This window comes from Amblyomma americanum, chromosome 1, assembly GCF_052857255.1.
Source record: "Amblyomma americanum isolate KBUSLIRL-KWMA chromosome 1, ASM5285725v1, whole genome shotgun sequence".
In the NCBI taxonomy this organism is placed as follows: domain Eukaryota; kingdom Metazoa; phylum Arthropoda; class Arachnida; order Ixodida; family Ixodidae; genus Amblyomma; species Amblyomma americanum.
In genome coordinates this window covers 107,722,348-107,740,149 of record NC_135497.1, presented here as the reverse complement: position 1 = coordinate 107,740,149, position 17,802 = coordinate 107,722,348, and the positions used below count along the sequence as shown (strand labels likewise).

The 17,802-nt window shown below is 45.3% G+C and overlaps 1 protein-coding gene and 1 pseudogene across 7 annotated transcripts in view; one reads left to right on the top strand and one right to left on the bottom strand.

The window, feature by feature from the left end:
- Positions 1-7,988: 7,988 nt before the first annotated feature.
- The window catches only part of LOC144113417 (uncharacterized), a 63,006-nt gene continuing 53,192 nt past the window's right edge, over positions 7,989-17,802 (bottom strand). For 3 of the 7 annotated variants that reach the window (XR_013310793.1, XM_077646485.1, XM_077646486.1), the window contains one exon: positions 7,989-8,303. Coding sequence is in view for 6 of the 7 variants with exons in the window: in XM_077646485.1 (XP_077502611.1) it covers positions 8,112-8,303 (192 nt within the window). In the remaining variant the exon portion in view is untranslated. Of the gene's footprint in view, positions 8,304-13,940; positions 14,147-17,802 lie in introns of those variants that run through there. The other 4 variants (XM_077646487.1, XM_077646490.1, XM_077646488.1 and 1 more) reach the window with 4 other exon arrangements.
- Positions 8,311-13,789, top strand: LOC144113419 (uncharacterized; annotated as a pseudogene).

Genomic DNA, 17,802 nt, shown 5'->3' with positions numbered 1-17,802 from the left:
ATGATAGCAGGACTTGTTTCTGGCATTAAAAAAACGAAGCCTCATAATTCCTCTTTCAAGGTTGCCAGGGGTCCGTATCTAATCCGACCTGCTTGTGTTGGTTGTGTAGTTGTACTGTATTCTGACACGCTCCTGAATAAAATTTAGTCGTAAGTTCAGCGCTTGTTCCCTTCTTCCTGCCTGCGTTCTTCATGGTGTGCTGCTCCTTAATTATGGCGACCAACTAACTCAGTCTTCCACTTTATTGAAGTAATTGAATTACTTTCCGAAAATAATTGTAATGTTATGCCATTACCCTCTGCTTGCAGTAATGCAATTTAATTACATCTGCACATTTTTTAGGAAAGTAATTAGTTTTTATGGTTTATGGGGTTTTAACATCCCAAAGCAACTCTGGCTATGAGGGACGCTGTAGTGAAGGGCTCCGGAAATTTCGACCACCTGGGGTTCTTTAATCACATAGTACACGGGTCTCTGAAATTTCGCCTCCATCGAAATTCGACCACTGTGGCCGGGATTGAACCTGTGTCTTCTGGGTCAGCAGACGAACGCCATAACCACTAAGCCACCGCGGTAGCGGAAAGTAATTAGTAATGTAATTTAATCTCTTTTCAAAAGCAGCTTTGCTATATATGCCATCGAGCCACCACAGCGGACAATGATAGTTAGTTAGTTATATTGATTTTAATGGCGCAAAAGCAACTATGGCTATGATGCGCCAAACACAAGGTTAGGTTTTGTTAAATGTTACGCTTTTTATACCTAGAGTTTGTTTAAAACATTGGCTTCATTAAGAAACTTAAAAATACTTGAAAGATCAACCAGTGCTTGATCACCTAAAAGCAACTTGGGGTGCAATGGGATGTATTCATTGTAGAGTGTTGTAAAATATTTTTTTCTCAGTTGTTCCAGTTTTGTACATGAAATTAAAATGTTTTACAGTGAGTACTTCGCCGCACATTTCGCAGAGAGGTTTGTCTTGTTTTGTCAGAAAAGTTGTGTGTAAGGTGTGTGTGCCCAATGCGTAGCCGATATAAAATAACTTCAGTGAAACGTTCTTGATGTCTACATGATTTCCATTCTCCTAAAACGGGTTTTATAGAATGCAGTTAGTTGTTTGCCTGTTCTTCCCATGCAGCCTGCCACTTAATTCTGAGTTTACTGTGCACTAATTTCAAAAAATCCCTATGTGGTATGTTATCTTGTTTTATTTGATCAATTCGAGCTTGTGCTGCGCATGCATCTGCTCTCTCATTACCGACAATTCCAACATGGCTGGGCACCCAGCAGAATATAATGTTATGTTTTTGTTTTTTTATTTTAATTATGTTATGTATGATGTTTCCTATAATGGGTTCAGCAGCGTTTCTACAGTGCAGCGCTTTGAGCATACTCAGTGAATCGGTGTAAATGACGCTATTTTTAATGTTTTCTTTTACTATTTGGTCTACGGCTACAAAGACTGCATAACTCTAGGCAGTAAACACCGATGCATACTGTGGCAGTCGTATCATTTTTTCATTTTCTTGAATTACTGCACTTCCAACGCGACTTTCTGTTTTTGACCCATCAGTGTAAAATTCAGTGAAGGTGTCATATTTTTCTTGCAGTTCAATGAATTCTTGTAGTATGAGCTGATGTGGCATTTCCTTTTTATGTAAGTGTGTCAGTGTGAAGTCGCACACTGAAGGCAGGCTGTACCATGGTGGTAAATTTTCATATTTTTGTGCAATATTCGGCAGGGCATCCAGTACTCCTAACTCTTCACATTTATCTTCAAAGCGCATTATTAGTGGCCGGATGGATTGTGGTTTATTGTTGAATAATCTTTTGGATGGGCACTTGGTAACAATGGGATGGCAGAGGTGTTTAGGAAGAGAACGGGTTTTTAGGACATATGCGCATGTCAGTGTGACTCTTCTATCCTCTAGTGCAGACTCATTAGCTTCAATGTAAAGACTGTTTATCGGGGATGTTCTATATGCTCCAGTTGATAGTCGCAGACCAAGATTATGAACAGGGTCCAGTCGTTTCAAGTAGGATGCTCTTGCTGAACCGTATACTATGCACCCATAGTCCAGCTTGGAGCGTACCAGAGAGCGATAGATGTGTAATAGGCACGTTCTATCGGACCCCCACCGTTTTCGCGAGAGCACCTTTAATACATTGAGGGCTTGGGATGCTTTCTTTTTAAGGTTGTTAATGTGTGGTAGAAATGTGAGTTTCTTGTCAAAAGTGAGTCCTAAAAATTTATGTTCTGGTTTAATTGGTAGTGTGGCTTGATTCAAGTATAGGTTGGGATTGAATTGTAGGCCTCGTCGCAATGAGAACAGAACGGCTACTGTTTTTTGAGGAGAGAACTTGAACCCATTTATCTCTGCCCAAGCAGCTAGTTTATTTAGTGTGATTTGTATTTGTCTCTCGCAGGACGATATGCTGGAGGAAGTGCATGCTATCTGTAGGTCATCTACATAAACCGAGTACATTATGGACTTGGGTATTACTTTGGCTAACGAATTTATTTTTACTACGAAGAGTGTCGTGCTTAGAATGCAACCTTGGGGTACGCCATTCTCTTGGGTGAAAGTCATGGAGAGAGTTGTTCCTAGGTGGACCCTAAATGTGCGGTTAGCCAGGAAGTCGTTCAAGCAGTTCAGCATCCTGCCTCGGATACCTAGCTCTGCTAGGTCGCGGAGGATGCCGAACTTCCACGTGGTATCGTATGCCTTCTCCATGTCGAAGAAGACCCCGATACACTGCTGTTTGTGGACGAACGCCTCCCGTATGGTGTTCTCTAGGCGGACAAGGTGATCGGTGGTTGAGCATGCTTTTCTGAATCCACATTGATGTACATCTAATAGTTGCCGAGATTCGAGTACAAAGGTGAGTCTAATATTTATTACACTTTCAAAAGATTTAGCAATGCAGCTGGTGAGGGCTATTGGTCTGTAATTGTCAGGACTTGTTGGTGGTTTTCTGGGTTTCAGAAAAGGTACTATTACTGCTTTCTTCCACTCCTCAGGTATTCTGCCAGTCATCCATATTTTATTGAAGAATTTTAACAGTGCCTGTACGGCTGTATCAGAGAGATGGGCAAGCATATTGTAATGCACATTGTCTGGGCCTGGTGCTGTCTTTTTACCGGAAGATAATACTCTATTTAATTCCTGGAGTGTAATGGGCTGGTTGTAGTCTTCCTGCATGCCTGCTCCGAATGGAAGTTTTTGTTTTTCAGCTATAGCTTTGTGTTTCTGGAATGTGTTTGTGTAGTGGGATGACCTTGAGACTTCAGCAAAGTGCTTGCCCAATAAATTGGCCTGTTCTTCCAACGATGTTTGTGTACCGGGTGTTGTCAAAAGCGGAAGTGTGAAGGAAGTATGGTCACCAGTGAATTTACGAACTTTGTCCCACATTTTCTTTGATGGTATTGAACTATTTATAGAGGACACATATTTCTGCCAGGAGGTTTTCTCAGCATTCCTGCGCACGTACCGCACTCTCGCCTTGGCCCTTTTAAAAATGAGTAAGTTCTCTGCAGTGGGGTACCGGCGCAGGGTGCCCCATGCTTTATTTTGCTGTTTTTTTGCAAATGTACATTCTTCTGTCCACCATACTTTGTGTTTCTTCTGTACGAGTCCTGTTGTTTGTGGTATAGCGAGTGTTGCAGCAGATATTATGCATGTAGTAAATCTTTCATTAATTTCATCTATGCTGAGGTCTTCAGAAAATTCTTTATCTAGAGTGGCACTTTCTGTAAAAAGTGACTAGTCGGCGAGGTGAAATTTCCAGCGCCGTGGTCTTGTGGGGATGACTGGAGTGGAAGACGAGAGCCTGATGACAGTGGGTAGGTGATCACTTCCCAGAGGATCATTTAAAACATCCCATTTAAAATTGGTAAAAAGAGACGGTGATGTGAAAGCTAAATCAAGGAAGCTCATTTTTGCTGAGCTTGGGCAACAATATGTGGCCTTTCCTGTGTTTAAAAGACAGACATTATTCGAGAGTAGAAAATCGATTATGTTGCCCCTAGAGTCACAGCGTTCGCTTCCCCAAAACGGGGAGTGAGCGTTAAAATCGCCAACTACCAGATATGGCTCCGGCAATTCATTGATCAGGCCTTCTAAATCTTGTATTGTTAATGTGATGTATGGGGGGAGATATAAAGAGCAAATTGTTATTGTTTTGTAGGTAAGGACGCTAACTGCAACTGCCTCAAGTTTTGTGTAAAGTTTGATTTCTTGAGCAGGGACGCTGCTTTGAAGGACAATCGCGACGCCTCCCGAGAGTCGATTTGCCTGCTCGCGATCGCGTCTGAAAATGTTATAATGTTTAAGGATATGCACATGTTGTGGACCAAGATTGGTCTCCTGAAGACATAAAACTGTGGGTAACATTGACCCTAAAATATGTGTTACGTCGCTGTAGTTCCGCATAATTCCTCTACAATTCCACTGAATTAAGAAAGCCATGTTTATTTTTGGGGTGAGAACGCTAAGGCGTTTACTTATGCTCAGGGCCTGTTATGAGGGGTCTGTCTTTTTTTCGCTCAAGAGAGCTGTTCCGCCGCTGCATAGCGGGCGGACTGTGGGTTGTATCCATCACCTCGCCAGAGGTGCTGGAGGACCGCGCAGCCGCGGTTGTGTTAGTTTCAGGCCTCCCCTGACGGGGGGAAGTCCTGCGGGATGCCGACCCATGGACCGGCGCTCCCTGCTGTGAAAATGGCAGGGCAGCTTTCGCTGACCCTGCCTGGGGTGTGGATGGCCCTGCCACAGGCTCGGTGGAAGTGGCCTCGGCAGGTGCCGGAGTGCTGTGTGGTGCTACGCCCCTGCGCACCACATCAGCGAAGTTTGGTTTCGCTGTGAACGAGAATGTGTTGGTTAGTGCAAAACGCCTCCTGGCTTCTTTAAATGAAATGTTTTCTTTGGTCTTTATGGTGATAATTTCTTTCTCCTTTTTCCAAGACGGACACGCCCTGGAGTACGCAGCGTGGTCTCCTTCGCAATTTGCGCAGCGCAGAGCTGCGTCACATTCCTCTGAATTGTGGTCCTTAGAAGCGCATTTCGCACAGGTTTTGCGGCCGCGGCAACTCTGAGAGCCGTGCCCGAATCTCTGACAGTTGAAGCATCTGCGTGGGTTAGGAATGTAATGCCTGACATTAACTTTAAGGTATCCGACTTCGATGGTTTCCGGTAATGTGCTTGTGCTGAATGTGAGTACCAGGTGTTTAGTATCTATTTCTTTGTTGTCTTTGCGGATTTTAATTCGATAGACATCTGTGACATTTTGGTCGCTGAGACCTTCTAGCATTTCTTTTTCTGTTAGATGAATGAAGTCGTTTTCTGAGATGACACCACGGACGGTATTGAGGGATCTGTGGGCTGTTATGGAGACTGGGATCTCTAATAGAGAGAATGTCTGAGATCTTGGAGTTTTGGGTACGGTCACGGATTTCTAGTAATAAGTCGCCACTGGCCATTTTCGATAGCTTATATCCGGGGCCCAGTGCATCTGTTAGGCACTTTGACACAAGAAAGGGTGACAGTATTCTTGCCTGTTTTCCTTCTACTGTACTATGTATGACATGGAACTTTGGGAAGGTTGTTTTCTTTTTCGGGAAAAAGTCTGTTGCTTCGTTCCGCCCTCTTTTCAGAGAGCGATCAGGTTTTGAAAGGGGGGGAGCCATAAAGAAAATTTAGTGATTCGGTCATGGTGCCAGCCACCCACCACGGAGTCCAACAAGGGGACGGGACAGGAACTTGAAAGCAAGTCCTGCCCACGCCAGCTGTACACCTCAACTATAACCAAATATGACTCAACTCAGGGTAGTTGGTCACACAAGGTTAACCCTCGCCGCCAGGAAAACAGGAAAAACCAAGGAGTGAGTAGAAAGATGGAGAGGAGGATAGGAAAAGGCGACTGCCGATTCCCCCCCGGTCGGGTCAGGCCGGAGGTGCCGTCTGCAGGAAGCTGGGGCCAAAGTGGTGTGTTGCCTCCGCCAAGGGGCCTTAAGGGTCCAAACGCTCTGCATCGGCTCAACCACCAGGATCCCCTTTTCCCCGGACACGGCGATGCCACGCACGGCGAAGCGCGGGTGCTCGGGTCCGTGGTGATGCACAGTTCACCATCATCCCCTTGCGGGGATGTCCCTGCGGATGCTCGGGAACCCGCGGTGTCGCCACTCACCGTCGCGACGCCTGCAAGCTGCAGGCGCCCCCCTGCGGGGATGGACAATGATAGTCTCCAATGTTAAAATACTACAAGGCTGATGCAATTATTGCACCCTCACTTTTAAAAGAAAGTTTCTTGAAATAAATTGCAATTTTAAAATTATTTACACAATACTAGGGACCTATTTGGTCAAAGCATGGAGGAAGAAGAGAAATACAAAGAAACTTTAAATTGCTTACAGACAGTACATTAGACTAAATGCGGACTGAACATACACTAACATATTAGATTACACCACCTCTATAGCAAAGCATTAGAACACATCTGTAGCCAGTAATACTTTCTGCTGGGCAATTTGTTCATTTTGCTATTGGGAATGCATGTAGCAGGACAGAAAAGATAAGCAACAGCAGATGACCGGGACAAGTGCTACTATATACTGGTTTTATTGATGGATGAAACACATATTTGTACTGTTTTTTTGCCGTGAACAGAACGCCACACGCATTCATGCAAATGACCAAGCAAACACCGAACACCTGCCTCGGATAAGCCTGCCTAAAAAATTGTGTTCATTAGAGTAAAGCTTCATCGAAAGAGTGCTGACACAATGCAACCCTTTCCTTCGGATGTGAAACACCTCTATAAACTCGCGTGATAGTGCATCATTGTCTCTTCCAATTACCAGTGCCTAAAATGGTGAGCATTTTCCACGCCACTCTCAAGGCTTGCAATGAACTACAAAGTTCATTCGAGTCCCATTCTCTAAGAGTCTTTCACGCTCACAAAGCCACCGATTTAGACAACGTCCGGAGTGACCAATGTACACTTCCCCACACAAGAGTGGTATTTGATAAACGGTATTATCTTGCACACAACATATGCTCATGCCTTGTTTTGCATTTTTTTTTCCACTTAATTTACCTTTGGGAAAGGCTCTTAAGCTTGCAGGGCACCGAAAAGACAACAGGCACTTTGTACTTACTGGACCTTTTTCATGTTGTCGGCTACACAATGCAAGTAAGGCACTACCTGCAGCCTTTTTTTGATTTCCCTTTCTTTCCTTCCCGTCTTTGCTGCCTCATTTGTAGAACTCTTATTCTTAATTTTTTGCAGCTAAGTTTCTGCAACAGCAGATAAAAGTGATAACAGGAAACCAGTTGATAGCAGCTGAGAAATCTGGGAGTCAAAACTTTGCTTAACTGCATGACAACATGCCTTTTTTATAGCTTCTTCCATGCACATGGTTGCAACAGTCCTTTTTACCGTCTTGGACAGGACTGAATCGTACGGCATTATTTCTTTCAGGGCACGAGGCTTGTAGCCTCGCAAACATTCCTTCTTAGAACGAAAATTTGAAGACGCAGGAACTAAGCTGCTACCTGTCGGAGCCTCATGCATGAAGTTTAGCCCCCTTTCAAACTGTCTAAAAATAGTCAAAACTTCCACCACAGTGTCGTGGCAGGTCACAGGTTTCCGTTTTCTTAAAAATCATCACCGTGTCTAAAAATATTGATTACTTTGTCCTTATCCAAAACATCATCTAAAATTCGGTGAATGGAAGAGAGAAATCTTGCACAAAACACAAGTGATTTGCACGAGTGCCTGCGGTGTTTTGTTCATGGAAAAAAAAAGTATAAGTGTGTGCTTCATCCATCAATAAAACCAGTTGAGTAGCAGTTGTCCCGTTCACCTGCTGTCCCTCGCCTTTTCGGTCTCACTACATGCATTCCCAATAACATTTGTAGCACCTGCAAAAATCAGCCACAAGAAAAAAACAGACAAATTTGGTAAAATCACTTGCTGCTATTTAAAAAAAATACTGAAAAACATACTTTTATTCGCCACTAGTAGAGGATGCACACAAAAATGTTAGCTGCAATTTTAAAACCCAATTATATAACTATAAAATGCAGCACTTTTCTAGCGTGAGCTATAGAAAGCTACAGATCTGCTAACAAACTTCGCAGTTTTTCTGGGTTCCATAGATCTCGAATCCGGTCCACCATGTCTTGCACTTGTTCAAGGCGGATACACATTCTTCTCTCGTTCTTAGCAATATATTTGTCCAGTGACTTTTGAAGGGAGTCTCTTTCTTCTTCTATCCGTAGCGCAGCTCCTTCAAGCTTTGCTTGCTGTAAAGACATGAAAGTAACTGTGGTAGAAGCCTCAATAAAGATACAGTATGCTTTAAAAGATGCTCATGATTTTTTAAATCCTTGCAGGCATACTCGTCAAGGCAACAACTGAATTACAAGGCTATAATTTCAGTTTCGTATAGTTCTACAGTCGAACCTTGATATAACAAACAAATATTACAATATTAGCTATATCGAACTCCTTCCAAATATTTTTAACACATGCAATTTTTACTTTATATACCTAACGTTCACCAGGAAATGGCTACAGTCTAGCTTATTCAAAATGGCCCCACTTATAACGAACACTCTCTTAGTACAAAGTTAAGGCAGCTGTCACGATGCACATTATGGTTACAGAAAATACGCAGGTGCCAAGAACGCGTGTGCTGGACAGGATGTGCGGTCTCCATCGCAGTCCTATATGACCATCGATACCTCTTTTGCTCTTAGCACGAAGATCACGAAAAGGGCATTGGTTACGCGAAGAAAAGACAGAAAAAAAGAAAGTATGCCGCAGGTGTGCAGCATAACCTTAGTTTCTGCACATTTAACTGAGGCTTGCTCACTTCCGAAAATTACCTCAAGGCAAAGCAGGAGCAGCACATTCGTAAGTTGTCAATGGTACCTATCTTCTTCTTTAAACATAGGACCCTTGAATCTTTATATGGCCATTCATGAAAAGAGATCCTGTTATGTCTTAACAAAAGTACAGGAAGAGATGCGATCTTGTACCATGATGGAGCGTGTTATCACCGCTAGTTATCATCTGGGCCGCACGTACTGATCACATATTCCTTAAAAATCAAACTGAACTTTACAAGCTCGAACACCTATTTTGCCACATCTGCACTTGTACAGCTACCTGCCAAGAGCAGATAAGCGGTTAGCCTCGTGGACATTAGCGCTTCATATGAGCTGCCCAAAAAGGCCAGCCGTTCTCTTGAACTGCATCCATGCTATTACCGAGTGCCCTTGCTCTTTATTTGGCCCAAAACTGGACTAACGCATGGACGATGTGGAATGTTTTTCTATGTGCAAAACACTACCTGCTGTTGTCGCCACACGAAAACACGTTAGCATGATCTTCCTTGAAAGGTGGTCACTAATTAGCATTCAGCAAAGACGGCATCCTAACAAAATGTAAGTGCCATGGACCCAGAAATTACGGTACTGGCAGGCACAAATTTCGCGTCTGGCTGATATATGACTCAAGAAGGGTTTTGAGGCGGGCTAGTTGGTGGATTTCGTTCATGACTGAACTGCGCGAAAGAAACGGGGACCAAGAAGAAACACGTACACACACACAGCACTGTGTGTGTGTACGTGTTTCTTCTTGGTCCCCGTTTCTTTCGCGCAGTTCAATCATGAATGATATATGACCCATAGTTAAAACGGCCTTTTATCACTTGACGCATTAGGCCTAAACACACGGCACCATTCACCCCATTGATCGTGATGTGCGCGATGTTCGCATTACTCCCTAACCGAAGCAGAACAGGCAGTGTCGCGATAATGTGCCCACCAGCATAGAAACATGGCTAGGCCAATGGCAACTCATGGATGCTGCGTAGACAATGCACCACAAAAGCCAGACTTGCAGTTGTCTGTATATGCCTAGTCCACTTACTGCAAAAATTGGGCATAACAAACAAACGGTGCATGATGGTCATGTTCGTTATAGGTATGGGTTGGACTTCATGGTTTAAGCTGAAAAGCATTTATAAAAGTCCACCAAATTATTTTTTAAAATTCAAATTTAATCGATAAAGGTGAGTATATTCCTCACATGCATGTCACAACTAACTAGCTATTGTGTACCATTTACAGTAGGTAACAGGAGAAAATTAAGCGCTGCAACCAGGAACGCAGTGAGGCAGCAGTATCTTTAAAATTTATTACCTTGGTTGTGAACATTCGGCCACTGACCTGCAAACTCAAACATGCTGTTGCAGATCGATAGGCTTCACCTCATTGCTGAGTTGGCAGCTAGCGTATAGTCATCTGCTCAATTTTATCACCAGCTTAGGGTAGTCACTTGTTTAAGTAAAATTTCCACGGCGTATATGGACGCCAACAGCTTTTGCAACTGCAGCAAGTAAATGAACGCAATACCATGCATAAACGGCATGAAAGTGTCATGTTATAGCTTCCACAACGGTTAAGCGCTAGTTCCATTGCTGCTGTCAGAACGCAGACCACATGACGCACGGTCCTCTCGTTAAACGCAGCATGCGACCAAATCATGGCAGCCATGTTTTCAGAAATAAACTTCCATTTATGTTTTTGTCTCAAGGCCCGGTCGTTCAACTTTAATATTTTGAAATTTTGTTATGGCTGTAAAACTTCCTTCTGCAGAGATAGCTCTTAAATACCATTTGTGTGTTAATTGCTACTATACGAGCTGCCTGTGCTAAAAAAAGGCCGATAAATTCTACATCAGTTTGAACCATACATGGTCATATACTTCATTAAAAAAATAAAAATTTGTACGTAAAAAGTATTATTGCGTTCTGATATAAACATAAGAAAGGTGCGCCAAATTTTCGAAAAATAGAAACCAAAAAGTACAACCCCGTAGTTATATGTGGGTTTGGCTGTATATGCAGGGTGATAAAAATGAAGCTTTACAAATTTCTTAAAATTAGACATCGAGTACTACATGAAATTTACCTCTGTAAATACTTGACGGAAGCCAACAGTCACCGAAACCAAGGAGCATAGGAAATTTAAAATATAAAATGTTCATCAATGGCAGAATAATATGGTAATTATTTAAAGATATTTCATTAGATTGATTAGTAGAACACCGGAAGCAAATTTCGAAGGTTGTGGGTTCGGATCCCACCGGCAGCAGGTGGTTGCTTTTCTTCTGCTTTCTCAACTATCTTTAAATAAATACCCTACTAATCTACCACTGATGAACAGCACATACTTAAGAAAAAAATCGCCTATGCCCCATGGTTTCGGTGACTGCTGACTTCCGTCATGTACTATAGCAATGGAAAGAAACGCGAACAATGCGGCGCCTATGCGCTCTGCTGTTACTTTCTTTTGATCGTGCTTTTAAATGGGCAGTAAAAAAAAAAGGACGTCAGAGCTGTCCTAGAATGGGTCACGGACAACTCTAGAGTCTTTTTGCTACCACCGAAGTAAAAGCATGATGAAAAGAAATTTGAACAACGGAGTGCCCATGCTCCGCTCTGTTCGTGTTTCTTTCCATTGCCCCTGTACGTCATAACCAACCCCTCTTTTCCCTTCCCTTGTCTACCTCAGCAAATAAGTTATATGGCTGAGAGGACGCAAAGCGAGATGATAGGTGTCACCATTAGGCACCTAATTAACTAAAATTTAGTAATGAGGTTTTCAGCCAATGAAGCTAGTGTGAATATTTATATTGGAAACATAAACGTGGTCACATTTCTAGACTACTCCATTTTGTAAGCAAATACCACAGCACAGATCACAAGGATGATTGCACGAATTTCCAACAGAAGAAGAGGTATGAAGGAGGAGCACACATGTAGACTAGTACAGGCCGTCGTGGTCAGTAGGATATTGTACAGCGTCCCCTACCAAACACTGCTGGAGCAAGAAAATGAACAATTAGGGGGCAATTCTTAGGAAAGCATACAAATGCACTCTCGGACTGCTGGTTGCAACTTCGACGAGAAATTCCTTAAACTGGGCATACACAACACAGTAGAAGCACATATCGAGGCCCATCTTCTCACGCAGAAAACCAGACTCATGCTGTCCGGAACGGACATAAACACACTGCGTTTACGGGGCATAAGGAATGCTTTGAGAGAAATCAACAGCACAGCAAGCATACCGAACGAAGTCAGGGGGATCATTGAGGTCAGCCCAATTCCGAGAAACACGCATCCAGATATACACAAGGCGAGAAGAAAGGCAAGATCGGAAGCCCACGAAAGAAGCTCCGCCGGGAAAAAAGACGTATTATACGTTGACGCAACTATATATAGAGAACGATATGGCTCGGTAGCCAGCGTGGTGGATCACCAGCTCAGAGAAATCAACTGTGCTTCTATCAAAACCAACAACATCCTCGAGGCTGAGGAAGCAGCTATCACACTCGCCATCCCCCACTAGGGCGAGGAGCCCCACGCACACATAATTACAGACTCGCAAGAGGCGTGCAGAAGATACAGCAGTGGACGCATATCCACAGCAGCCATCCGCATACTCAAGGTGAGAGCAATTAACTTTACGAGATGCTTCATCATGTGGACACCAGGCCATGAAGCTGTCAAAGGGAACCAACGTACGGACGCCAATGCCCGACCATACACCCACCGGAGGCGCACACGGAAGGGGAACTGGACACAGTCACTAGACGGTATGGAGCCATCTTGGAACACCAAGGAGCACTTAGGAGGACTTACCCCCCCCTCCACACAAAACCTTAGTAGAGAGCAGTCTGTTGCCTGGAGACAACTGCAGACTAATACATACACAATCTCAGTTTACTAAGCAAAATCCATCCTTCAACATATGACAGCAAATGCCCGCTCTGCGGGGAACACAATGCTTTATCAAGTTAGATGAGCCTTTCAGAAAACGCAGGCAGCGGCCAATCAACAACACACCAACACCGGAGCAGTGGGATGCTGCGCTATCCTGCTCGAAGCCTGAAGAACAGCTCAAGCTGATCGACAGGGCTCGCAAGACTGCAAAGGCCACTGGGGCCCTGGACTGAAGGACCCACCTACGCTGTGAGAATCCTCCTTAGCAATAAAGTTGTCATTAATTCATTCCATTTTGTACAATCCTTTTACAGCATGCGTGCTTAGATATTCAACCCCAAAGTTTCCAATGACTTCGTGTAATTACACATGCAAGGCGGTGGCAGTCAGTGCGAAACTCCTCCCTAGTGTGACACAGCTTTTGTGTCTGGTGCTTCCTTCAGTTTGAAAGGGAATCATCAGCTTCACCAGTTACCCTACGCCGCTGCCAGACGAATGCCGTGTCATGCTGGGAGTTTTGTGCAGGTCGTCACCGCTTTGCATGCGCAACCACTCGGGTCGAGCTGAAAATTTGAACACAAATATCTTGGAACACACACGTGCTAGAATGCTACCAAAAAGAATTGTGTAGGAATATGACTGTTTCTTAGTTCCGCTTACTGAAGTCATTAAAAAGTTAATCAAATTTAGTTAATTAGGTGCCTGATGGTGACAATTATTTGGCTTGGTTTATGGTGTTTAATGTCCCAAATCAACTCATGCTATGAGGAACGCTGTAGTCGAGCGCTCCGGATAATTTTGACTACCAGAGGTTCTTTAACGTGCACTGACATTATACAGTATGTGGGTCTAACATATTGTCTCCATCAGAATGCAACTGCTACGGCTAGGATCGATCCCGCGTTTTACTGGTCAGCAGCCAGCTCCATAACCACTGAGCGAGCCACTGCGGCGGCTTGGTGACTTATTTCACTGTGTCCCTCTGGCTGCATAACTGATGTGCAGAGGTGGATTTCACATACCTCAGCACCTAATTTTAAGAAAAGTGTAAAGCTTAATTTTGATATTGATACCCTTTGAAACTCCATACCACCAAGCAATACCCACTTGGATGGACAACGGCAGGCTTCGCCGCACTACACAAGTGATTGGCTGCGGTGCGGCAAGCATTTGTGCCAAGGTTCATACTTTTATTTTACACTCGTAAACTGCGCCACAGAAGATACGCCGGAGGGTTGGTAGTCAGGCGGTCGGCACACATTCACGCCGCTAGAACCAGTTGACAGCGCCCTGGAAGCAGCTGCATGGACAGTTGTAGCCTTGCAGTAACCATTCCTGCACTCATGTCAGCTGTCACAAAGATGGCGAAAATGGTGATAGCTTTTGCTCTAACGTACCATTTTTCACACGACAAGGCTGTTATGCAGGCAAGCCACTCTTGCTGGCGCATAGCCTGCCATTTTTGTTTGCTGTGCAGAGAAGCCAACCTAATTGAAGGTTTTTTTTTTTTTTTCTGGCCTCTGGAATTGCAGCGAGCGCTTTATCTTACTGTCTCTAGTAAAGATCACCTGAGCTGCCATCCCTTCACAGACAACTGCATTGCTCTTGTGTGCACTGCTGATGAAATATTATATGAATTTTGGCTGTATCAAACTAATGTGCATTTAACATGTTCCCTATAACGAGGTTCGACTGTATAAACATCCATTGGTGTCTTCAGACGGGAGTTTCTCCATTAAAGTAGAAGCTTGCAATCACTATCAGCTGAAAATCTAGACAATGTCTCGACAGGTAAAATATAAATACACCATGAACATCTGCAAGAACCACTGAACTTTGACATGCCGAGATGCATCATATGCTCCCTTATAATGTGACAGCAACAAGAAAGTTGCAGCCAATCATGGCAAGGAGGAACACAGTACTTTACTATACTACACATTAGTTCAGAACAATGCTTCTTTTTCCTGGAAACCTAGTCGTGCAGCTCATTCCCATTGGATCTATGCTGCTGCCAGTTGCACGCAGCTGCCAAGAAATGGCATTGGATACCGCCTCTGTACCCTGAGGCAATGTTAGTGGGAATGGTTGTTCCATGCCAACCGCACTCAGCTCACAATTTTAAACCACCGTTTACAACCTCGATGCGTTTTCATTTAGACTGCAATAGCAATTATAGCAAATTGTAATAGCAATTTTCCACTGAGGTTTGTGAAATTAACTAAGTTTTTAGTATTTATGCTAGCCATCATTTTGCAAATTAGTATATTAACATTTTTGTGTTGAAAGAAAATGAAAATTCGTTTTTGAGGAAAGGAAATGACGCAGTAACAGTCTCCCATATCTCCTAGACACCCGAACTGCGCCATAAGGGAAGCAGGGAGTGAAAGAAGAAAGGAAGAAAGAGGTGCCATAGTGGAGGGCTCCGGAATAATTTCGACCATCTGGCGACCTTCAACCTGTACAGACATCGCACAGCAAACCTTTGCGTTTCGCCTCCATCGAAACGCCGCCGCCCCCGACCGCGGCGTCCGAGTCTCAATGGAGGCAAAACGTAAAAGGCGCCCTGTGCGATGTCAGTTCGAAACTATTCTAGAGCCCTCCTGCTGAGTTAGAAGCCCACGGCGCCGACGGGTCGTCGCCCCCCACCCCCGCACCTGTTCCCAGGAGCGGTCATGCCCATGGGAAATAGAGGAATGTACTACATCGAGGCGTGACGCCCGCGCTTGATGCCAGCTACGGCACTAATCCTTTCGGCTCTGGCACCGAGTCATCCCCTGCTGACCGGCAGGGGGCCGACGACCTTGTCCCGCTGAAGACATTCCTTTGCTGTCAGCGGAGACGGCAATTCCGATGCATGGCACTCGATTGAATGCACATGCAGCGAGCTGCGCACGCGGAATCACGTGCCCTGCACGTTCCAGGAGCTGCGGCGTCCTTTGGGCTCGGACCGGGGAGCCCAGGGCTCCGCCCACTTGCAAATACGGTTCCACTGCACTGCTATTGGTTCAAATTGGGCGAGAGCTAGTTTACGAAAGCTCCGCCTAATTATCGAAAGGGTTAAAAACCCGGTGGAAACAATGACTTGGGAGGAGCGCGCCGGAGGGATGCGCGAATGTCCGGACCCCGTAGAGTATCTGTTACGGGTCCAATGGACTTATTTGTGGAAATGTGGCGGAGAGTTTGAAGGATGCTCCACTCCCGCCACCGGTTGGCCCGGTATTGCACTACCTCCGAGATCGGCCTTGTTTATAGCGCGTCTGTACTGTCCTGTCTTTCTATCCCATCTTTCAACTCTCCTATCTGCACGTGGTAGCGATTGTGGCTCGGCTTGAGCCAGTGAGCAGGCCTGTGCACTTTCCATTTCTTTCTTCCTGGCAACAACAGACAGACGAGTCTCAAGCTCGGCCGTTTTTAAGCCTTTTTTTTTTAAACAGCCTTTTTAAAACTGCCCTTTCTAAACTGCGTTTTGCTCACCTGCCTTTTTATGTCGATCCCGTCTTGAATAAATCAGTTTGTTTGCCAAGAAGTTGGAATTGCTGCCCCAACCGGCAACGTGTCGCCAGACGAACGGACGAAAACCGCTAATCCCTTCGTACTGCTAACCCCCGTGGTTCGATCATCGACCAGCGTGCCATCACCATCCAACGCTCGCGACGAGCAACCGACCAGCCCAAACCGGCCATCCCATCAGAAGGAGGGCAAGAAGTTAACTGGTGCCGTGACCAGGATGGTCTGAGCGGTTGGAGGCAGTACCTTCCGGAAGATTGACGGGGCACAAAATCTTGGTGAGAAGCCCCGGGGACCAAAGTCCAAGTGAGACTGAGGAGCGAGAGAAGCGGACCGACGGAGCGAAGCGCGGCGACTTCGGCGGCATCTGTGGCTGGCGATTCATCGGCCTGGAGGACGTGACGGGCCCTGCAGTGAGCACCGGTGAGACTCCCACCCGTTCCGCCACCAGCTGAACGTGGGCAGCTGAAAGACAGACACCGACCCAGCGCAGCGCGAACAAGAACTCTGCAGAACACAGGTGGGCCCTTTCCCGTTTTCTCCAGGAACGCGATATCAGTCACTACCCGAGCACATTAGCTGCGCGCTGGAAGTCAAAACGTTAGTGACGCAGACTCTGACGGGGAAGACACGGAGAACGTGACGATTATGGATGGGCAGAGCGCTAACACCCCGGCGAGTGACAGCAGCCAGGGTAGCACGCGCTTGAGGGAGCAGGAGCTCGAGATTGAAGCTCTTAGGCTACAAATTCAGTTCCAGACGCTGATTCAGAGAGGTCAGGGCACCCCAGGAAATGGCAGCAGAAGGGAAAAATTGGGTCGGCACACGGATGATCTAAGGGCAGTCCTCGCGTCAATGCCACAGTCGGACGACCTCATTCCTACATGGTTCAAAAGCGCCGAAAATATGATAAGGGCCTGCGAGATCCCGAATGACATCGCGGGGCCAATTATAATGCACTTCCTGAATGAAAAAACTCGGGCACTCGTGGCTAAACAGTCGGTCAACACGGTCATGAGTTTCGAGGAAATTCGAAAGCTAGTTCTCGCGGAGCTCAGATTGACTGCTGAGGAATACAAGCGGAGGTTCTACACTTGTAGAAAAGATGCCGAAAGCTGGGGTCAGTTTCTCACCAAATTGGACGTAACGCTGGGTTACTACTTGCAAAGTAGGAAAGTGGAAACATTAGAGGATGCTCGGGCCTTGATGGTGGCAGACCGCGTTAAGCAGACTATGCCGGACGAAATGCGCGAGTATGTTCTCCAACAGGAGACATAAGTGGTTGAAACACAAGGAGCTTGCACAAATTGCCGAACAATATAAAGACAGTAGGCGTGGACGCCGTCAAAGGGCTGCAGAGGGGCCAAAAAAGTATGAGGCAAAGCCGCACGAGTCACGGAACCAAGGAAATGATCCAAGGACGAGCACAGGGAACCGCCAAAATGCTATGGCTGCGGTAAATTCACGTGCAGTGGAACTGCCCACAGAACAGGCCT